We start from the raw sequence: 24,676 nt of genomic DNA on the forward strand, positions 1-24,676 counted from the left end.
TCTGCAGGTTCCCTCTTAACGCTGTTTCAGTCAGCTGTGAGATTAGTCCGTTCACTCAGCGTGCTGCCTGACTGCACCGAGAGCCGAGCAGACGTCTGAGCCGCTGCACAGAGCGAACATGAATGATAACAGCCAGGTGAGTGAAAGGACAGGATTTTATATTGATTGCACTTCAGGTGAATGTAAATAATATGGTTTGACACAGGAGCGGATGATTGCGTATTCTGTGTTCTGGTTTAATCAAATGCAAGTCTGAAATGTGAATCTTTTGCAAAGAGTAACTGGCACTTTATTTGAGAGAGCACATTTCCTCATCAAAACTCTGCATTAATTTGAATGCATATTCTGTGTTTCTGTAGGAAAATGAATATTGTAGTAAAAAAAAAATAGAATATAATGAATAACAAATAGGCTGTTATAAATGTGCATCACCGTCAGTTTCCAGCGGAGCCTTGGGTATATTGGAAAAATGTAAAACCAATTAGGATTCTGCTAAATCAGTGGGGTGAACGACAAGTTATGTAATTTTGTGAGATTGACTCAGAATGAAATCAAACATACCAACAAGGCTTAACCTCAGAAAACATGACCGAATTATGCAACAGTGTTCTGATCCCTAAAGCTGGACTTCACCTGATATGGTGTGTTAACCTCAAAAAAATGTGACCAATAGTCCATTGTGAAGCACATCTTTGGAATATGACATAATAACTATGATAATAATGTTGAAATGTGTTCATTTTTATTAAAATATAGAACTAGAATGTAATTGTTAACAGTCTGATGGCTCATTTCAAAGACCGCAGTGTATATTGAGTGTCTGATCGATGACAAAATCTTGCAAAATCACACATGAATGACTATTTTTACAGGCTGTAAACTATTAACTCATAGTGTAAAGTGATCACAATAATGCATGACATAATGTCCACACAATAAGATAATACACTAAAAGCACCCTTAAGTAGATTCTCTTTAAAAAAGCTGACCAGGAAACATGTTTGAAAGCGGATTATAAATAAAATCTTCCATCAAGGAATTCCATCTACTGCATGAGGACTCAGGAAGAGTTTCTCTATTGCTCCAAATACAGGATCATATTTACTCCCAGCAAGGAATAACAAAAGCTATTGTTTCAGACAAAGACAAAGATAACATTATGTACTGTGCAGAAATAAATTCTTGCAATGTGAGCCTTGGTTTTGCTTTGTGATGTGACCAACTTACCTCCAATCAGTTTACTTTGAGAGATCTGATGCCTGGACAATATCCAGGGATTAAAGTGATGCACTAATCTAACACTGTCGGCCTTGTTGGTGCTGGGCTCTTATGTAATAGGTTCCTGCTGGAAGAAACAGTCAGGTGTTTGAAACTTACACGACTGATAAAAGCACAAAGCGTCCAGAAATGCGGAAAAGATTGTGACAATGTGTGGTTATCCATGAGAAACAGATAGAAAATGTTGCATTCTGAGGAAAAGTAGACTCCAAACACAGTGTACTGAAGCTCTTTCTGCCTGGCCTTTTGATTTCCAAAACAAAGCTTATTCTTATCTGTGTCTCACTGTCTCAAATTTTGATTTAAAGCAATGGGTTTTTTTTTTTTCATAAAAATCTCTTCCAGGATGTGGAGCTGCTGCAGCAGATAGAGAGGGAGGTGAGAATGCGTGAGGGGGCCAGTAAGCTGCTGGCAGCTTGCTCCCAGAGAGAGCAGGCCCTGGAGGCCTCCAAGAGCCTGCTGACCTGCAATGCTCGCATCCTGGCCCTGCTGAGCCAACTGCAGAAGATGAGGAAAGCACAAATCCTGCAGAGAGTGGGGCGCAGGTCAGATATACTGTGTATCTCCAGATAATATATCAGGAAAGGGACGTAGAAAAGTAATATTGCGCTGGTGTATTATAAAGTGGAAGCAAGTGTTGTGTTTGCAGATATTGTCATGAGCGCTGTGAGCCACTGGAGGTCAGATAATATTTTAAATTTATTGAGATCCTTTAAAATTTGCCTTATTGTGTATGTAACCCTGGGGTGTCAAACATACGGCCTGTGGGCCAAAAACCGGTCCACCAGAGGGTCCAATTGGGCCTACGGGACGACTTTGCAAATGGTAATAATTAGAGAAGACATTCACTGCAAACTGTGCATTTGTAAAACTGTACGTTTTAAATGACTTCTTGACCTTGACAAGTTGTTTTGATCATAAAGTAAAATACTACATTGTTCAGTTCCCGATTCCTGAGACTGAATGTTTTGTGCCTTTGTAGATGCACTGAGATCTATAAGTCGTAATGTGAAAATTAATTCAACTGCAAGCTGTTCTTTTTTTTGCTTTGTTGCTATTAGTGTTCCTGTTACATTGTCCTCCTCCTTGTGTATGGATGGTTGATAAATGACTGTGTCCTTCATTACAGACCATCTGAAGATGGAGAGCCATGTACAGGAAAAGTAGCACTGTCAGGTGAGCGTTAATGAAACATTTTTTCTCAGAAACTACTTAAAGTAAGCTTTCATCTTTGATGTATTTTATATTCCTAACTTTATCATTTGCATTCTGCAGACCTGCGCATCCCCCTCATGTGGAAAGACTCTGAGTACTTCAAAAACAAAGGCGGTAAGTCAGACTGGAGAGATGAAGGGAACTGATTGTGGCATCTGTTGAACTTAGGTGGATCAAAAGAAAGAAAAAAAATCAGTTCAATTCACAAGTGAAAGCTCTGACACATTGGTTTTAATAAAGCAGCCCTCTTATGAAGAGTATATGCAATTAAAAACGCTTACTGTCTATACATGGATTACCTTGAATGAATCATCACCAGACAAAACATATAAAAAATACATTCCAAATATATAAGACTTTGTTCTTCTCCTATGCAGTGAAGAAAGAAATATATATAAAAAAAAGTAATATATCACCAGCCTGAGTGAAAAACAAACTCCAGTAAAATAACAATGACACACAAAAAAAGCATATTTCTACGATTCAAATTCCATCTTTATCATTAAAATTACATTGTGCATATTTTTTTTTGGCTTTTCATTGTTTAAAAGAGAATTCATGCATGTGGAAAAGCAATAATTTTTCTTTTAACTTAACTCCTAGTAGGCATTATTTTTATTATTGTAAAACATAAAATTAAAAATAATGTAAAATAAAATTTAAAATAATGCAAAATAATGTTAAAAAAGATTCTGTTTGAAATTGCAAAATTCTGCTGTTAATTTTACATAAAGTGTGGCAGGAGTTTATACAGAGAAATTTACATTTTAAAAAATCTTACATATTTTTAATGTTAAAATATATCTCCACATATAAATATGACTGGATTTACCTTTCAAAAAATGTATAGTTATGGCCATTAAACAAATACTTCTGGTTATAATTCCAATAGTGAACTTAATTTCGGATTATACTGAAAATAATGAGCTTTTACAAAATGTGTTTTTGTTCTTTAACAGTGCACTCGCGTCTGTCTCCTTGCAGAGCTCCATCGCTGTGCTGTGTTCTGCCTGCTTCAGTGTGGAACCGAGATCCAGGACACCGACCTGGTGATGGTCGACAGGACGTTAACTGACATCTGCTTTGATGACACCATTGTTTTGTAAGTCATCACCACTGCAGTTGTTGAGACTTACATTCTTGTTCATTCCCATTTATACACTGCCCATCAAAAAAAAAAAAAGTTGCACACTTGAATATTTCATTGGACCGCATTTAGCTCTGAGAACAACCCACATTCACTGTGGCATCGTTTCAATAAGCTTCTGCAATGTCACAGCTTGTATTTCTGTCCAGAGTTGCATTAATCCTCATTAACATCCTTTCCGTGACAACAGAATATGTCTTCTGACATAGTTGTTTACAAATGAGAAGCTCTTCACTGCATCAGCTATGATTAAATAAGTTGTTGCAGCTGAAACTTATTCATCACTGCAGTAATTATCCAATGGAAGGCTCTTACCTATTTGCTTAGTTTAATCCAGGTGGCGACTTTTGTTTTTGGACAAACAGTATATATTTTTTGTGTATTCTTTTTATTTTTTTATTGATGTATTACCTTGTCTGAAAGCCATTTTATGAATCAATTTCTATACGCATGTGTGTGTGTGTGTGTGTGTGTGTGTGTGTGTGTGTGTGTGTGTGTGTGTGTGTGTGTGTGTGTGTGTGTGTGTGTGTGTGTGTGTGTGTGTGTGAGCAGCAACAACGTAGCTCCAGGGTTTCAGCTTCGAGTTGAGCTCTACAGCAGTTGTGTGGTCGAGGATTTCTCCCCGACGGTTCTGGGGTCCAGGAAAGCCAGCCTTCTTGGGGGCTCTCTGGGACGCTCCTCTGGGAAAAAGATCCGTGCCGCGTTCGAGTCTGCAGCTTTTTGTGGATCCATTCCCGCTGGAGGAGGAGAAAAACCTGGAAGCATGTCGTCAGCTTTATCGCCTGACCTGTCTGCACTGTGAGATGATTCTTCATGAAGCACATTTTGCGTTGTCCTTTAGATAAACTATGACTGACTGTGGCCGTGTTTTCTGTCTGAAGGGGGGCGAAGTATAACCTGCTGGCTCACACAACACTGACAATTAAACACGTCCAGGAAGGTTTCAAGACGCATGATTTGTCGCTTTCAGCAACAGGTGAGTCTCACTTCTCCTCCTCTTGTCTCCTCTCCTTCTACAAATTGTGAATTCATCTTTTTGTTGCTGTTTTCCAGAGGATAGTCCGCACTGGTTGCCTCTGTATGGAAGCATGTGCTGTCGACTAGCTGCTCAGCCTCAGTGCATGATCCAACCAGTGATAAGTGGACAAATCAAAGTCAAGGTGAGTAGATTTTCATTCATTATCAGCCCTTTTTGTTATTTCTAAATTATTATTATGATTCACAGTATTACTTCCCTCCCTGCTCTCACTCAGCTTGCAGAGGATTTCAGTTATTGGGAGGATGTTTACGGTGTCCTCAGGAGACAAACTCTTCTCTGTTATCAAAGTGAAGAAGATCTGGAGTCTGAGGAGGAGCCATTGCTTGTGATCCCCATCAGAAAGGTTGGTTTGAAACAATCAAAACCTGATGAATAAAGAGATGGATTCATTTAGTAGGTTGATGACAATAACAAGCCAAGGCCACCAGAGTGCAGCGATGAATTAGTGGAGAAGAAATCTGTTGTGAGGATCTGAAGGCTGGAATATTTTATGCATGATTCATTTCTCTGACAATTTGATATACAGTGTATTTATTAATATTTATTTTATTATGAATAAAATAGTTAAATATTAAGCTCTTCAACCATCATCTATTGATCGATCTATTGATCTATCTAAATCACTTAAACATCTCATAACACATTAATATCTGATTTTTACTCCTGTTCAAACAGGTAGTCTTCCTGAAATCATGGTTTCTAAAGAAGTAGGTTTACAGGAATGCATATTTACAGTTGAAACAGGTAAAGAATCATTCGATATTTTATTCTCACTGAAAGAAAAGCACCCCCCGTCGAATCGCCACCTTATCGCGGTGGAAGGGTTTGAGTGTCTCTGTGATCCTGGGAGCTATGTTGTCCGGGGCATAAGCCCCTGGTAGGGTCTCCCAAGGCAAATTGGTTCTAGGTGAGAGACCAGACTAAGAGCGATTCAGAAGACCTCGATGATATCAGAAATTGGTGAAGCCGCTACCTCGCCCGGGTTAGGGAAACTGGGGCCTTCCCCTGGAGCCAGGCCTGGGGGGTGGAGCTCGTAAAAGAGTGTCTGGTGACCGAGCCTTGGGGTCCCGTGGGGCTCGGTCGGGCACAGCCCGAAGAAGTAACATGGGGCCACCACCCAGTAGGCCCACCACCTACAGGGCAGGAAGTCGGGGTCGGGTGCTATGTACACCGGGCAGTAGGCAGGAGCGGGCGCCTGGGCGTGCCACCCCCTGGTGGCGTAGACTAGCTCTGGGGACGTGGAACGTCACCTCACTGGCGGGGAAGGAACCTGAGCTGGTGCGGGAGGTGGAGCGATACTGGCTAGATATAGTTGGGCTCACCTCCACGCACAGCAAGGGTTCTGGAACCAGAATCCTGGAGAGGGGTTGGACTCTCTGCTACTCCGGAGTTGCCCAAAGTGAGAGGCGCCGGGTGGGTGTGGGGATACTCACAAGCCCCCAGCTGAGCGCCACTTTGGTGAGGTTCTCCCCGGAGAACAAGAGGGTCGCCTCTTTGCGACTTCGTGTTGCAGAGGAGAAAACTCTGACTGTTGTCTGTGCGTATGCGCCGAACAGCAGTTTGGAGTATTTGGCCTTCTTGGAGTCTCTGGGTGGTGTCCTGGAAGGGGTACGAAACTGGTCAAAACTGAAGTCACATGTTCAAAACTCTTAACACAGTCTGCAAAACAGCAGTCAGAGTGGACCGAACTGTGAATCACTTTCCATTGCTTTCACACAAAATGCATTCAGTAACCACAGTCACCAAAATTCATGAACTCTTTTTTTCAGTTTCTAGTTCACCACCTGCAAAACACTACACTTTTACAGCACATTTTTCAAATGCTAACACACTTTGTTCAAAACTGTTAAAAACACAATCAAAACAGAATGATGGTGGAAAAACATGAGGAATTTCTGCTGCAGCCACATTGAAATCTATGGAAAATCATATCAAAGTATTGACAATAAAAATAAATTTAAAAAAGTATGTAATTCCAAACAAAGCTGAGTGTAGCTGTCAGCTGAAAACCGATTCAGGCGATCTGTGTTTGGCCTCATCAGAAACCATAAAAAGGAGACACTCAAAAAGGTTCTACCCACAGTGCATCGCGAGAGAAGACATCAGATGTAATGGATGGAAACATGAGTCCAAATGCAGACGACTGGTTGTGATTCTTACAGTATACATGTAGATGTTGTTGGTTTTTGACTTTTATCTCTTGATTTCTATTCTGCCCCCTGAATTCTGAGATTCTGTATTTTTTATTTTTGTTTACAGTAAACTTTATTTTTTTTAAGGTCCCAAAGTTTCATGCAAAGGCACAGAGAAAATATGGCAATGTTGTTGAAGTAAATTTTATTTTGAAACATGAATGAAAGTGTTTTGTTGGTGAGAAACAGTTTTGGGGATGAGATTAACTGTTTAGCTGAGATGCATGATGGAAATGCAGGCTGTGTTAAGAGTTTTGAACATGTGACTTCAGTTTGGGCCAATGCTTGTTCGCAACTGAAAAAAACTGTAATAAAACCAGTTCTTCGAGCTAAATCGAAACGTGGTTTAATTAAGTCCAAAACGTGACCTGATGTTGGCATTAAGTGAAAGACCGCAGAATTGCTGTATTGAGGAAGTTTTTTGCAGATGAGTTTTATTTTTAAATCAAATGCAATTTAACTTCCGTGTATTTGTTGAGGAAGAGTATCCCATTTATTCATACAGTGTACAATGCATTGAATAATGAGGATGGTATTTTCTGTGATGAAGTACACAGTCAGGAGTCAGGAGGCTTTAAGGTGGACAGAGGTCTGCATACAGGATGAGTAACAGGACAAAACTGCAGACTTTACTAGTAACTAGTAAAAGTTACTATTAAAAGAGAAACATGGTTTCTTTCTATGCAAAAATCTAATATTCAGTTTGCATGTTGTGTTATTTCCATGACTCTCAAAATGTTGCATTTCCTCTGCTAACCTGAGCCCAAGTGTGGGCTCCACAGGATTCAATTACCGAATGGTTAAATGTACTGAATGGATTGGAGCTGAGATGTTTTTGTCTACAGCAGATTTATGCAGAAATTCTGACAAATGGAATTGAGCTGTTCAAGTATTTTGTCAATTAAATGGAAACCCTTATTTAAAGATACCATGCAAAAAACACAACAAATAGACAAAAAAGAAAAAAAAACAGACAGACAAAAGGAGGCATGCAACAATGTTTCAGTAACTGGGGGGCCAAATTGTGCAATGACAGAAAATAACCAAGAAAATTATATAAAAAAACAAAAACAAAACTATAATTAAGACACATTCTCTTTCCTTGATTTTTAATTTAAAATTACCAAGATTTAATACTTATACTTTGTTTATTTTCAATGTTTAATGACATAATTTACAATAATTTATTGCAATTATGATTGTGACGATGATTATGTGATAATGATAATGACTATTATTTTTATTATTACTAATAATAATAATATTTATTTATATGTAGATAGATACAAATAGAATTTATAGATATTATCATATAATGAAAACACTTTATTCCATGTCAGTTTTTGTTCTGAAAATTAACTTGAAAGTTTCCTTGATTAGATAAGAACTGAACAAAAATAAGATATTTGTGAAATTACAATAAATTTGTGGATGTCAATTTTTTTTTTTCACAGTCTAGGCCAGCTGTAACATCAGCACTTGCTGTATTGTCTGAAGTATGTGGTTGTGTCTGGGAAAATAATCCCTTTGGTACTTTGCCATGTGTATTCATGCAGGCAGTCCAGTCTTATTACTGAGATAATTTCACGTGTTTTTCCATCAGGATACCCTCGTCTGTGTGTCTGAGAGCGATCCTGTCCAGTGTCACATTATATGCATCAGTACGCAGCGTCAAGGGGATGATGTAGCCTACACACTCGCCACACACACCCCTGAAGACATCCAGCGCTGGGAGGAGGCCCTGCGGCAGCACGTCTATAACATGAGTGAGGCCTGAATGGGGAAAAAAAAGTTACTCTGACTGTAGTTACGTCTGCAGGCTGATCTGTACTGACTAGCAAAGCTGCTTTGACTATAAACTAGCAGGTAGGACAGGTTTGAAGTGAGACGTTATAAGGAAGTTTGCTTTCAATGAAATGATTTTACACAACTACAGCATGTGCACACAACACAGCCTTTAATGCTAGACAGCAATGAGAGAAAAATTGGTTTCCAAAATCACCTTGCATTTGCTTGTGGGCTACATACCCAGAGCAGGCCTGAGAAAGCCTCTTGGAACCTGTCATCACATCCATATTAAGAATGAGCGAATGCGGTAATGTGCCACTCCTTGGCATACACATGGGCGTGTTTGTTTGTCTGCAATCTTTTGTTTAACGTTTAGTCGCCTTTTCAACTATCACTTTAGAAATTACGTTGAAAAACCCTCAGGCTGTCTGAAAAGTCAAGAAAAGAAAAGTGCAATGAGTAGCACATTCACTACAATGAAATGGTATAGATACAGTTGCCCAGTGAGAAGTGGAACTATGCTAATTTTTGGTGTTTTTACTGAAGTTTTTCAAAAGATTGTTGCACTTTTTGGCTGCATAGAGAAACACAAATAGACATTTTGATTAAAAAAGTTATCAGAATCCACGTTTGCAGCTAGCTACAACTTGAACTGCATACTGATATGCTGTACAACAGGTATGACATCCTGTAGGCCGAGGTATTAACACAGATTATCAGGCTGGTGTTGAGCTGCTGCCAGCGTGCCAGGTATTGCAAGGTTGATTTCACAGCCTACTTGCTGTTAGTTTATTAATGTCTGGGTACATTTTTGCCATTAATCTGCTGTACAAATCCCTGCTAATACTTGTCGTTGCAGGTCAGTGGAAACAGTGTTGTGATAACCTCATGAAGATTGATACGCCAAGCAGCAGGAAATCCATCATGGTGAAGCAGGGATCTCTATTCCATGAAATAGGTAGTAAGACAGGCAGGCCTTCCAGTAATATCAGTCAACTACAACCTTAAAGGTCTTTTTTGTTTGTTTGTCTCAAGTCCTGACTGAAGTTGTTATTTATCACAAAATATGTTTCAGGGTTTCATTATGTTTTCTACCATTTTAGGTCTGTCTCTGTTCTGTTCACTTATAACTATATGTTATATGTTTTATTTGTGTCGTACTTAATTTATAAATGCAGTGAAGACATTTAAAATCAAACCGCACCTAAACTGCAAATTGATGAATTAAAACTGCATTTATGGATTTTTTTGACCACATAGGAGCAGAAACAACAAGCTGTAACATGATATGTTTAAACTTTTTGCTGTTGCAATGAACCTGTCAGGCAACAGTTGCCAGACATTGAACTACATTAACATTCATTTAGGCTCACATTTGTTTACGTCTGATACATACAAGTTTGTAATTCATCCTATTTTTCCCTCTGTTTGCCCTAGCTAACTTCTGCTAGATGCTAAATGCTCCTCTACATTCCCCGATTAGTCACCAGCTCCACAGCTTTAGTGCAGAAATGTAGAGTACTGTGGCTTTTAGGAGGTTGAAAACTGGATGAGATCCGTAAAAACAAAAGCACTCAGAGAGCGCAGTACTCCGCCAAGGCTGTTCATTCCCCCATTTGGCATTGTCAAAAATGGAGCATTTGTTTATTAGTTATTGATGATCAGAAATCATAGCAACATAGAATGTGGCCATTTAATATAGATGTACCCACAGACAAAATGACCTTGCACTGAGCACAGGCGTGTGTTATGTATGTGTACGTTATGTACGGATACCGAATTGTGTGCCCAAAATACACTATATTGCCAAGAGTATTCGCTCACCCATCCAAATAATCAGAATCAGGAGTTCCAATCATTTCCATGGCCACAGGTGTGTAAAATCAAGCACTTTGGCATGCAGACTGCTTTTGCAAACATTTGTGAAAGAATGGGTCGCTGTCAGGAGCTCAGTTAATTCCAGCATGGAACTGTGATCTGATGCCACCTGTGCAAAAAATCCTGTCATGACATTTCCTCACTCTTAAACATTCCACAGTCAACTGTCAGCTGTATTATAAGAAAGTGGAAGTGTGTGGGAACGACTGCAACTCAGCCACCAAGTGGTCGGCCACGGAAACTGACAGAACGGGGTCAGCGGATGCTGAGCCGCATAGTGCCAAGAGGTGGCCAAGTTTCTGCACAGTCAATCGCTACAGACCTTCAAACTTCATGTGGCCTTCAGATTAGCTCAAGAACAGTGCTTCAGCAGAGAGCTTCATGGAATGGGTTTCCATGGCCGAGCAGCTGCATCCAAGCCATACATCACCAAGTGCAATGCAAAGCGTGGAATGCAGTGGTGTAAAGCACGCTGCCACTGGACTCTAGAGCAGTGGAGACGACTTCTCTGGAGTGACCAATCGTGCTTCTCCATCTGGCAATCTGATGGACCAGTCTGGGTTTGGCGGTTGCCAGGAGAATGATATTTGTCGGACTGCATTGTGCCAAGTGTAAAGTTTGGTGGCGGGGGGATTATGGTGTGGGGTTGTTTTTCAGGAGCTGGGCTTGGCCCCTTAGTTCCAGTGAAAGGAACTCTGAATGCTTCAGCATACCGAGACATTTTGGACAATTCCATGCTCCCAACTTTGTGGGAACAGTTTGGAGCTGGCCCCTTCCTCTTCCAACATGACTGTGCACCAGTGCACAAAGCAAGGTCCATAAAGACATGGATGACTGAGTCTGGTGTGGATGAACTTGACTGGCCTGCACAGAGTCCTGACCTCAACCCCATAGAACACCTTTGGGATGAATTAGAGCGGAGACTGAGAGCAGGCCTTCTGGTCCAACATCAGTGTGTGACCTCGCAAATGCACTTCTGGAAGAATGGTCAAAAATTCCCATAAACACACTCCTAAACCTTGTGGACAGCTTTCCCAGAAGAGTTGAAGCTGTTATAGCTGCAAAGGTTGAACCCCATGAATTAGGAATGGGATGTCACTTACGCTCATATGTGAGTCAAGGCAGGTGAGTGAATACTTTTGGCAATATAGTGTATGTTGCAGGGAATTAATGGGACTCATTAACACCCCTACAATTTAATCAATTGTTCCTTGTATCATTTCCAACAGATAAGTCCCGATAAGTCGATTTGTAGCAGGATCGCAATCCTGACTGTCATCAGGCAGCTGATGTAGTGTTCACTTGTTGTCGTGGTTACAGTGAAGGCCATGCTGCTATCTCGCAATGATAAAGAAATCTTTAACAAATCAGTGGATCCAGACTATAAGCTGCATCACTGCCAAAATCTAATGACTTGTTCCTTGTGTCATTTCTGACCTTCCTTGAAAATTCCATATAAACCCGTTTGTCTGTTTTTGAGAAATTGTTGCTAACCGACAGACGCACAAACCGACGCCGATCGTCACATAACTCCACCGCATTCCTTGACAGAGTAATAAATCAAAACAGAAAAGTTGCAAAACAATGATGTGGAAATTTCCAATAAGCTCAGTATTGATGAAGTGAAGTTCAGAGTTGGATGCTAATGCTCTGAAGGTTTGTAACGATGAGCTCCTCCTTTTTACAAGTAGTCATTGTTAATTGTTAATCCACTTTAATGGAGTTTTAATATTCATTGCTACTAAATTATGAATCTGCTGAAGGGATTTGCACAAAAAAAGCAACTAAAGATCGGCTTGGGATGAGCTCACACCAGCCATGATTCTGACCCATGAGTGGACATTACTACATTTTTGAAGGAGTTGTCACCAGTCGGACCACACCCGTCTTCAAACTCTATTTTGATTCGAACTACATACCTGTAAAGTTACATGAGTGCAACTCTGAGAGCACAGTTATAATGCTGTGTTGACAAGATCTGTCCACAGACATAAAAGCAGACACGCGAAGTTTCTGCCAGCATCTTCACAACCACATTTTGTTACAATGACATACAAACACAAAAAGTCAAAACAAAAATATGACATAACCAGATGGAACATTATTTGCTTGAACTTTTAACGACAGCTCACAATCATACAAAACCATTAATTTCTAAGTAATGTCAAACCCTACTTTGTACAGTTCTCTGTCCATTCCAGGAATTCTGACGATAGCCTATAATTTGCAAAGGTATTGTCTTTATCTGCAGAAAGTTGGAGTGATGCCTAGCCATAAAGTAGACAAACAGGTTTGAGTAAACAGCATGATCTAAAAGATAAATGAAGGTGCCCAACAATGACCTGGAACAATAAGACAGACAATGTTGACGTGAATAGACACATTATCTCCAACACCTGCTGACAAAAGTATCAGTCATGCCAATCAAAGCTTATATGGTTGCACTCCAAAGCAGGCACCGAGGGCGAAAACTTATGTTAGCTTCTAAATGCCAGTGCGTTGTTTGAATAACAAAATGTTCAAAATCTCACAAGGAAAAAAATATGCAGTAAAAAAATTAGAACAATTCCTTATAATCAGACACTTATCAGCCAATCCCATGTTTAACATATTTGATCTAGAGTGTGGTAACTTTTAATTAAAGTCTCTTATCTTTCATTTTTCTCCTTCCTCAGTGACACCCTCACCTCCCAGAGAGGGGCCTGAGGTTCCAGATTTATCTTTTGAGACTCGTTCTTTGCTCTCCTCTTACTACAAGGAAAGGTAGGTTTGTTTTTTTTACCACGCAGTCACCACTATGATTCACTTTCTCTGGCTGCATTAAATAGAAAATCCTCTCCTAAAGCTGAGCATGACAGATTTAATCTTATGTTTGGTTATTGTGACATTTCAGTACAGCTGGCATTGTTACTTCAAGCAGTGAAATGCTAAATAGGACATGCTAGTGACTTTAAATCAGTACAACAGAAGGACCTGTTTGAATTTGACCCACATGCACTGACACCAAGTGTTGAGTGAAACAGAAAATTTCTGCCCACGCACTTTACATAACAATATGTATTTTGCAATGCGAACATATCTGTCAGTACTTCAGTGGTTAAAATATGTTGATGAAAGAGATGGAGACTGATTCTTAGAAATATCTCACACTCTCATGGGAATTCAGCTCTTGTACCTCTTAAAAGTGCGTCGCATGCTATTTCAGCGCACATTCTTTTCATCTCACTCTAATTGCAGTGGAATTACTGAGGCATTTATTGTACAGCTTTAATCACAAGTTCCATATTAGGGTGGAATTACTTGTTTGGTGTGTTTATTATCATGGAAAAAGCCATAATAGATAGGGACATAGGTAATAATCGTCTCTTTCATGCACCCATTGAGGTCACCAAAGACGTGACTCGCAGGTGACATCAGAACTAAACAAGACAGATACGTCTTTTTACACAATGTAGGCTGCGTCATCAGACTTTGACTGACAATTTGACGTTTTACAATGGCAAGCAAATAAAAGTTACAAGTTTAAATCTGCGCATAATGCACGGGGTTGTCAGCAGCTTCACATTTTGTTCAGGAGAGGGATGTTTTGTGTACAGAGAAAGGCCAGAGTTTGGTCAAATGATGTCTTGGAGAACAGGTTTAACTGTAGACTTTGATAACTGACATGTGAGGTAACAACCAACATAACAAGGTGATTAATGCCAGCTTTTACAATGCTAGCCTTGTGTAATTTTGAATGCATTCTGTGTACGTTCCCACCAACGATTGATGTTTTAGTTTAGTTGTCCCAGCAGTCTGTTAGACTTTTACATTGTATGCATAGCTGTGTGGTGTGTGGCTGAGGGTTGGGCTGTAGGAACATATACAGCTTGCTGTGATTCTCCATGCTGGTACCGAAAGGCACATATAGTGCCTAGAAAACGGTATCACAGACACTCAGTGTTTTCTCCTTTTATTGCTTTTAAACACTGAATCATATTCATTTTAATCTGCCTTTTGTCTCTTTCATGTCAAAGTAAAAACAGATTACTACACAGCAGTGTCAATTATTTAAATATATAAAATGTAAAATAAGTGATTGCATCAATTTTTACCCCTATTAAAGTGACTAATTCAACACAAGTTTAGGCAATTGGTGCTAGAAGTTTACATTATTGAAATTTAGATCATTTGAATGCATCTCAAGTGATTGTAACTCCTGCAGAGGAGTCATAGGTGTCGTGGTGGCCTCCCTCACTCGTCTCTGACTTACACGACACTCAGTTTTAGAAGTCGGCCTGTTGTAGGCAGAATTACGCATGTATTATATTCCTTCTATTTCCTAATGACAGATCTAACTGTACTTCAAGGGACATAGAATTTTTTGTAACTATCCTCTGACTTAATAATTGTGACTTCTAGCACCAATTGCCTAGCCGAGCCGCGCTAGACAACCCACGGCAACGAATTTAATTCTCTTCCAGGGTGGGTCTAGTTACCCTCCATAAGGCTCGAGGTTGGATGCTCCTAAACCTGGCTGGACCAATCACCATGAAGTGTAGAGTCAGAAGGTGGGCGTAACTAAGTCACGACAGAGGCGCGACGATTCTGACAGAAACAACTGGCGCACAATAAACAGTTATCTTTCGACTCGGCTTTGGCCACAGCCCTTAAAGATTTGAAGCTAAAATTCAACTTGAAAGTTAAACAAAGGACGGCACTGAAGTGTTTCGTTGAGAAGAAAGACGTATTTGGACTTATGCCGACGGTATATGGGAAATCCTTAATATACCAGTTGGCTCCGCTGGTTGGGAAGCTAATGGGACTTAGCCACAATCCGGCACTCTAGGAACTACGTCAGCCTATTCGTTGCGTTGATTGGTTGTATACCTACCCAATTGCTGCAGAGTGATTTGAAAGACAACCTTTTAGCCCGCCTGCCTCCCTGTCGAGCGTTTCTAGACCCTTGTGTCTTAAGAGCTGGGTCTAGCACGGCTAGGCTACCAATTGCCTTCACTTGTGTTGAAATTGGTGAGTCACTTTGAAGGGGGTGAACATCACGCATTATACATTTTATCTCATTTTAAATATATGTATGCATAGATTATTTTTTTGAAATTTCTAGATAAAATTATACCTATATACCGTACCTAATTATATTGAGTATGATTAAATGTTGAAAAACAATTAAAGCTGACAATTTTCAAAGATGATGAACACTTGTATAAGCACCTTAAGTCTGACGATATATGGCAGTGGTATGTGTAGAAAATCTGATGTAATGTCAAATCTTAATTCCTTGAATCAAAGAAAAAGGATTTATTACATGTGATGGATTTATATTTGGGGCTTTAAATGTTCTTTGCAGTGATAATACAAGTTCAAAGCAGATATTAAACTGCTTCTGCCAATTTGTAAAAGTACAATCAAACCTAATCGTGCCACGTTATTCAACAATGGATGATAAAGTTAAAATCTAGACGTATAAAATGTGCTGTGGGGTAAACAAAGTAGATTCTCCAGTCTAGATTCAAGTAAAATACATACTTTTCCTCCTACCTGTTGGGCGAACGTGCAATATGTTTTTATTGGCCTGCTCACATCCTTGTCACAGTGATTAGGCAAGTAATGTTGTATGTGTGCTCTGGTAAACAGACAATATCCTCATACCAAGTGATGCCTTGATAAGAACGTCACAGTTGGAACTTTGGAGTTGATGGGTAGTTGTATGAATAGTTTCACCTGTTAGGAAGGTGTAATGACTAAAAATCTTTGCAGACTGGAACGTTAATTAAGATGTATGTGGCATAAAGAAACAGTTCACATGTCATTTCACCTGCCTGATACTTAGTGTTACACTGATCATTACACACAGAGCAGAATAAGATTTGTCTGAGTTTTCTTTTCTTTTTTTTTCTTTCATTTTTAACAGTTATTGATGACCCTGCCACTGCTAATCCAGAGATGTGAGAAAGTGTTATTCTGTCAGCTTTGTGGTTACCATGCCTGGTCAAGGAAACGGACATGGACATGATGAATGGTGCTGTTTGAAAACCTGCAGAGGACACCACATTTACTGTACCACATGGACTGTTTTCATTCTTCTCCTTAACTGTTTATCCAACCAGCATTACTAGTAAAAAAAAAAAACAAAAGAGTGAAAAGTAAGAAATGTGAGCTTGCTATCTCAAGAAAAGAAATGATTGGAATGTTCTATTAAATGTAGAATAAGTGCAACGTTACATGTAGCTGTTAAGAGACAGAATTTTCCAAGTGGCTTCTAAAAAAGTATTTTATTTACCTTAATCACCTTATCTTTACCGCTGCACCGCCCGGTGTTTAAAAAGAATCCACAAACTATTCTGTCTCTAATGTGAGACTCACAAAAACAAAGTGTCTCACATATGTAAAATAAATCTAATAATTGAACTTGATTGATGCATCATTACAGGGGCTGTACCTAAGCAAAAACTAAATCCAACTCATTCGTATTTTCAGCTACTTATTGTAATGTCATAACACATACAGCAGTTACACTTTCGTTTATGCCGCATTCAACTGTTGTTGGCCCTTACCCCCACTGAATTCTTATTCTCATAAAAGCAATCTAGCTTGCTTGCACGTATATGTTGAGTCAGAAGCCAAATAGTTCCAGTAGAAAATCTTGTCTAGCATAAGCTGACAGTTCCCCTTACAGTAACCACTGGCTTCATAGACATGGCCATCTGGTGGGAACACTTCTTGGAAATCATTCCAATGTTATGCGGTATGCACAGTGCCGTGAAAAAGCAGAAACCTTCAATTTTTGCAAATTTCTCACACTTAAATAGTCCAGATGACCAAAATAATTTGCATATTTTGTTAATATTAGACAAAGATCACGCACAAATTACAAAATGCAGTTTTTAAAAGATGATTTTTTCAAAATTTATTGAAAACTCATATCACCCCTGTGAAAAAGTAACTGCCCATCTATATCTAATAAATGCTTGGACCACCCTTGACAACTTGGCGATAGCTTAAAATCAGTCCTTTACAGTACATCACCATGGAGGGATTTTGACCCACTGTTCTCTACAGAATAATTTTAATTCAGTCACAGTGGATGGTAAATCATGACATCAGTACAGGAGAAGAAATTTTATATAACTTGCTTCTTTAAGTTGCATTAAGGCCTAAAGTTATGCAACAATAAAGACATGGTTGCTTTGAGTGAGAGAGGGATGTTATCAAAGGACAGTCCATGACCCACAGTGTTTACCTCTCTACCCATAGATGGGACTTAGAAGGACTCAGGCACTGTCAAGATGGCGAGAGCCGGAGTCACAGTACCTGAGCCTTAAAACAGTTCTTCAGGAAAATTAGTGGTGGCGTCACACAGGGTCCATCCATCTACAGTCTATGGGCAACACATGGGTACATTTTTACTCCTGGAAACAGATGGAAACAAGACAAACTGGGGACTGAACCATGCAGCCAAAACAAAACAAATGAGCTAAAGATTTTCTGTAGTTTCGGCACAAGGTTGCAACCAGTTCACTAGTGATGTTGATTGTCATTTTTTTTATATAAATGGAGTCATGAACGATACTTAGTTTCAGATCTAGTAAGTAATGTTCAGTAGTCACTGTGACTACAAAATGAGATTTTTTTAAAAAGTAGAAATAAATCATGAAATAAACCTATCAAAAGTATTTTCTCAGACAGTCATTTCTGAGCTCGACATTATCAGCAGTAGTCTTGGCTGTTTGACAGATGATTCAGGCCTTGCTGAGTTCTGCAGTAAAGACGTCTATTTACAGACTATTTAGACTCGTTTTCACATGCCATAATTTTATTTCCTTCGCAGCAAAATGCGTCACACAAATCTTCAGACACTCCTGCAGGTTGAATTTGGTGAACGACAAAATATTTTAGGGCTGATTAAGACGCACAACAAACTTAAAGACACTCACTGGCATATAGCAACATGTTGATGTAACCATAGATACTCAAGACATTTAAACAGAATATGTGATCTTGTGGACACGCAACTGTCTTAAATATGACACAACTCCTGCTTTTTATTTAGTCTTACAGTATGTTCATGTTCACAATACATACACATTTATTTGGACCTATCTCTGCTTGTACAAAACATTTGAGCAACATAAAATTAACATCAAAAGTATTACTTGATGCACATGGACACAGGTCCTGTTCATACTCCCCTAATGTAACAACATATGTTTTATATTTGTTTGTTTTGATTCTGGCTAAAAAAATCATGGTAGCATAACAAGAACTGTTCTTGTCACCAGCTACTAAGCTCTTCTGTAAATTTATATCATGTTTCAGAAGTATACCATCAGTCCAGTCACATGTGTTTTTTTCTGATTACAGGACATACTGTTCCCCTTGGACTTAACCACTATTAACATCTAGATCAAAGTCAAGCATTGCAAAGGGAGTTTTTGGCGCTATAAATGAAACGTGCTTTCTTCCTCTGTGTCAGAGAGACAACTTCACTCAGAGGTCAGAGGAAGTGGTACCTCTGCGTAGGTCTGGCAAATGTTGTGGCGGCGTACACGGCATATACGACACGCCACACATCACACCACTGCTTTGTATTAGTGTACAAACACAAACATCCTGCTCTTAAACATCTTGTTTACATGCCGTAAATAACAGAATTGAATTCTTAGTCATTCTCTGTTTGATTCTCTGAACACACTATCAACTTCCTGAGCAGCGCCCTAACAAACATTTAGATATTTATCTGCTGCAGCTGCACTGTTCTCTACAGAATAATTTTAATTCAGTCACAGTGGATGGTTTTCGATCATGAACTTTCCTTTTAAGGTCTTACCTCACCATCTTGATTGGATTCAAGTCTGGATTTTGACATGGCGACTCCAAAAACTTAATTTTGTTCTTGAGCCCCTCAGAGATGGACTTGCTTGTGTGCTTTGGGGATTGTCATGCTGAATAATGTATGTTGAACCTTAGGTCATGAACTGATGGTGGATATTCTCCAGGAGGATTTTCTGATAGAGAGCAGAATTCATGGTTCCATCAGTTATGACAAGTCGCCCAGTCGCCTAGAAGAAAAGCAGCTCCAAACCATCTCACCACTACCACCACCATGTTTCACCATCATGTTCTTCTTGTGGAATGTAGTTTTAGCTTTACACCAGATGTACTGGGACCTGTGTCTTCCAAAAAGTTCCACCTGTGATTCATCAGTCCACAGGATGTTATTCCAAAAGTCTTGGGGCTCATCTAGATATGTTTTTGCAAACACCGGATGAATCTTTATGTCCTTTTTGGTTCATCACTGTTCAGCATTTTCTATATGTGGAGAATGTTTCTCACTGTGGTTCTTTGGAGTCCCAGAGCCTCAACAATGTCTGATAAATGTCAGTGACTTTGTTTCTCATCTGTTCATGAATCATCATGAGCTGCTTTTTGACACCCTTTGAGCTACGTCACGATACCAGACAGGTTCTATTTAGTGATGTTTAAAAAGAATCCACAGACTATTCTGTCTCTAATGTGAGAGTCACAAAAACAAAGTGTCTCACATATGTAAAATAAATCTAATAATTGAAATTGGTTGATGCATCATTTCATACGGGGGCTGTAACTAAGCAAAAACTAAATCCAACTCATTTGTATTTTCAGCTTCTTATTGTAATGTCGTAACACATACAGCAGTTATACTTTCGTTTATGCCGCATTCAACTGTTGTTGGCCCTTACCCCCACTGAATTCTCATTCTCATCAATCAATCTAGCTTGCTTGCACATATATGTTGAGTCAGAAGCCAAATAGTTCCAGTAGAAAATCTTGTTTAGCATAAGCTGACAGTTTCACTTACAGTAACCACTAGTTTCATGTTCTTCTGGTGGAATGTAGTTTTAGCTTTACACCAGATGTACTGGGACCTGTGTCTTCCAAAAAGTTCCACCTGTGATTCATCAGTCCACAGGATGTTATTCCAAAAGTCTTGGGGCTCATCTAGATATGATTTTGCAAACACCGGATGAATCTTTGTCTTTTTTGGTCAGCTGTGGTTTGTGCCTCTCCCATGGATGTCATTTTCTCCCAGCGTCTTCCTTATTGTGGAATCATGTAGACGGACCTTAACTGAGGCCAGTTAGGCCTGCAGATCTTTTAATGTTCACCTGGGTTCTTTTGTGACCTAATCTTGGATTATATATTGACATGCTCTTGGAGAAATGTTGGTCAGCCTGTCACTAATGGAAAAATTCATCACTGTTCAGCATTTTCTATATGTGGAGAATGTTTCTCACTGTGGTTCTTTGGAGTCCCAGAGCCTCAACAATGTCTGATAAATGTCAGTGACTTTGTTTCTCATCTGTTCATGAACTTCTTCAGAACGCGGCATCATGAGCTGCTGTTTGACACCCTTTGAGCTACTTCACGATACCAGACAGGTTCCATTTAGTGATGTTTAAAAAGAATCCACAGACTATTCTGTCCCTAATGTGAGAGTCACAAAAACAAAGTGTCTCACATATGTAAAATAAATCTAATAATTCAAATTGGTTGATGCATCATTACAGGGGCTGTAACTAAGCAAAAACTAAATTCAACTCATTTGTATTTTCAGCTTCTTATTGTAATGTCGTAACACATACAGCAGTTATACTTTTGTTTATGCCGTATTCAACTGTTGTTGGCCCTTACCCCCACTGAATTCTCATTCTCATCAATCAATCTAGCTTGCTTGCACATATAGGTTGAGTCAGAAGCCAAATAGTTCCAGTAGAAAATCTTGTTTAGCATAAGCTGACAGTTTCACTTACAGTAACGACTAGTTTCATGTTCTTCTGGTGGAATGTAGTTTTAGCTTTACACCAGATGTACTGGGACCTGTGTCTTTCAAAAAGTTCCACCTGTGATTCATCAGTCCACAGGATGTTATTCCAAAAGTCTTGGGGCTCATCTAGATATGATTTTGCAAACACCGGATGAATCTTTATGTCCTTTTTGGTCAGCTGTGGTTTGTGCCTCTCCCATGGATGTCATTTTCTCCCAGCGTCTTCCTTATTGTGGAATCATGTAGACGGACCTTAACTGAGGCCAGTTAGGCCTGCAGATCTTTTGATGTTCGCCTGGGTTCTTTTGTGACCTAATCTTGGATTATATATTGACATGCTCTTGGAGAAATGTTGGTCGGCCTGTCACTAATGGAAAAGTTCATCACTGTTCAGCATTTTCTATATGTGGAGAATGATTCTCACTGTGGTTCTTTGGAGTCCCAGAGCCTCAACAATGTCTGATAAATGTCAGTGACTTTGTTTCTCATCTGTTCATGAATTTCTTAAGAACGCGGCATCATGAGCTGCTTTTTGACACCCTTTGAGCTACTTCACGATACCAGACAGGTTCTATTTAGTGATGTTTAGATTCAACAAGCCTGACAGTAATCATATGTGGGTGTGGATGGTGAAACTGAACCCAGTTACCAAATTAATTTGATCATTTGGTAGATTCGTAGCTAAGAGGGCAATTTCTTTTTCACATTGCACAAGATGGGCTGAACAGCATTTTTCCTCCAGTAAATTAAATCATAATTTAAAGTCTGCATTTTTTGTTTTCTTGAGTTATCTTACTTGAGATGAATTCACCGCACTAATTAAATTTATTTGATGATCTGAAACATTTAAGAGTGACAAATAGGCAAAAATATTAGATTTCTGTAGGGAGGCAAATACTCCACGGCACTGTATAGCTTCTACAGATGAAAAAAGCTTAATAAAACTAAATTATTGCCTTTTTGGGGAGGGTTTTGAGTATCGCGCTCAAGTGCAGATTCAGTTCATTAGAAATGTACTATTTATCAGGAGAACAGTGTAAATTGATGACAAGTTTAATATTTTATAATAGGAGCTTTTAACAAAAAAACTGAAGTAATTTGGACATTTTTGAAATGCACAATCTAGAAGTTTTTACTGATAACTTCATAAACATCTACAGTAGTAAATATAGATTTTTTTAAAAAAGATTTCAAGAGGTTTGCCGGGGGCTGAAGCCTAACCAAGCTGATACTGATGAAGAGGTGGACACCCTGTCAGTGCTAACGCAAGGACCCCGACAACTATACACGCCCACACCTATGGCCAATTTAAAATCACCAGCTAACCTACCATGTATGTCTTTAGACTGTCTGGTAGTCAATCAGTTTGAGTAACATTACTTTGAACTTGAACTGAGGTCTTGCTCTGTCTAACAACGTCAAAATACTGCACGTGCTTTAAGCTCCAGCATTTACGACCATGAGCTCAATTACAACAACCCTCGACTACCTTCCACCTTTGAAATGAAATATTTGTAGCATACAGCAGCCACATTTCATAGAGCGTCGGGGCTCCCTGGGCCTGACGCTTGTGCTGCTCTCAGTAGGTTTGTTGTTACTCAAAATATGAGTTTTTTTATTTAACAACTTTGTTCTGTTTCTGAAAAGCAAATAGCACCGGGAATGTGAAAGACTGACCGCCCACACAATGAAGCCTGAGAGTAAAGCAACCTGCTATATAGTAGAAGTAGCCTGGCTATACATGTTTATGGAGGATACAACATGAATATTCTTCGGGCTTTCAGAAGCCTTAACGATGTATTCAAACAGATAAAGAACAAATAAATATATCAACAAACACGGGAAGCAGAGTAATCTGCTTGTATGCTGATGGATTATTCAGTATTGTTCCTTCAGTTAATGGTTTTAAAACTCTATGCAACTGGAATGCTTTTTCATCACAATCAGCCTAGGGTTATCACAGTAGGGTGTGTCAGTTCTGTTTCTGTGTTGTTGTCCCACCTGAAAGTTTAGCGCAATGTGCTTTGAATCTGAAAGTAATAATTACAGCAATAACATAATAAGCTGTGAATGTAGTGCTCAAGCATAACTATTAAAGACAAAGCTTGCTACAGACAAGCTGACGCGTCTTCTTTTTGCTTCACTGACTTCTGGTATTTGGGCACGGTATGTACAAAATGCAGAGAAAAAGCACATTTACGATTTGGTTATGAATGTTCAGGAGTGTCTTCCAGTTTCATTTTGTTGTTTTTAAATTAAAGAAATGAGACCATAAAGAGAAATAGCTTGTTTTCCACATGAAACTGGATTTAATGCCCATGGACACGTTGGTTGTATGTACAGGCCAGCCACAATGAAACCATCTTCCTAATAGGCCATTGTGTTGGTCATCTTGATGCCACCCAAACTGACTGCGGGTTTACTGTGGTATCAGCTACTAAATTAGCGTTAGCCATGAATTGGAATTTCTTATTGTTTTCTAGCACAGAGGTTCAGTAAAATTGAGAATTTTGGAATTCAAATGCAAACACAACACCTTGAACTCCTGAATGTTGTGTGCAATGTTATACCACTGGAAAAAAATGCCCCTCTTAGACAAGAAAAAAAAAAAAAACTTATTTCAAGGAACTTTTAACTTGAAATAAGTGTGTCAGGGATTTTGAGGGAGCTCAGGCACAGGGAATACACAGACAGATGGGTAGAATAATGAGGTTTTACTTTCCTCAAACAAAATAACTACAAGTCCCAGAGTACAAACCAAAAACAGGAAGTAGTGTGATCTGGCCCTTTGGCTGGTAAACAACAGCAACACTCGAGGACTGGACGACTACTGAGGGAATTTTAGAATTTAAGTCGATGAAGCTTTTTAAACAAACAAAGTTACATCATCTGCATTAAACTAGGAAGTCGGGAACGAAACTCACATAATCCAGCTGTCCTTCAATCTCAGACTAGAACTACTTCCAAATAACCTACCACACGAGTCAACAAAAACTAAGCAATCAAGTTTCAATACTATAAGACAAAAGACGAATGGAGATGCTCGGACTAGGTTCCAGCGGGCCTGGCGGGACGGATGGCTGTGGCTTGTGGAGCTGGTGACGGGTTCGGTGAGGCGACAACAGGTGAGTGAAACGGACGCCTGATGGTGGGATTTCCACAGATGACGGTGATGTTCTTGGCCCCGGTCGGAGAGGTTGGTGGCGAGTTGGAACTTGGATCGGACAGGAGCAGCAGAACCAGGAGCTGAGACAGAGAGCGAGATTAGAGTACTGGCAGACTGGAGTGTGACTAGAGTTCTGACAGAGATGATTACAGGAGATGTTGTTACTATC

The 24,676-nt window shown here is 39.4% G+C and overlaps 1 protein-coding gene across 1 annotated transcript; it reads left to right on the forward strand.

Moving 5' to 3' along the window:
- Positions 1-23,467, forward strand: LOC110949488 (rhotekin-like). Its single transcript, XM_022191594.2, has 13 exons — positions 1-136; positions 1,624-1,823; positions 2,408-2,454; positions 2,554-2,607; positions 3,478-3,595; positions 4,193-4,438; positions 4,522-4,616; positions 4,694-4,800; positions 4,894-5,022; positions 8,475-8,637; positions 9,519-9,617; positions 13,213-13,300; positions 16,449-23,467. The coding sequence occupies exons 1-13, from the start codon at positions 119-121 to the stop codon at positions 16,453-16,455; spliced, it is 1,371 nt and encodes a 456-aa protein (XP_022047286.2). The 5' UTR covers positions 1-118; the 3' UTR covers positions 16,456-23,467.
- Positions 23,468-24,676: the final 1,209 nt, after the last annotated feature.

The sequence above is a fragment of the Acanthochromis polyacanthus genome, chromosome 18, assembly GCF_021347895.1.
Source record: "Acanthochromis polyacanthus isolate Apoly-LR-REF ecotype Palm Island chromosome 18, KAUST_Apoly_ChrSc, whole genome shotgun sequence".
Classification (NCBI taxonomy): Eukaryota; Metazoa; Chordata; class Actinopteri; family Pomacentridae; genus Acanthochromis; species Acanthochromis polyacanthus.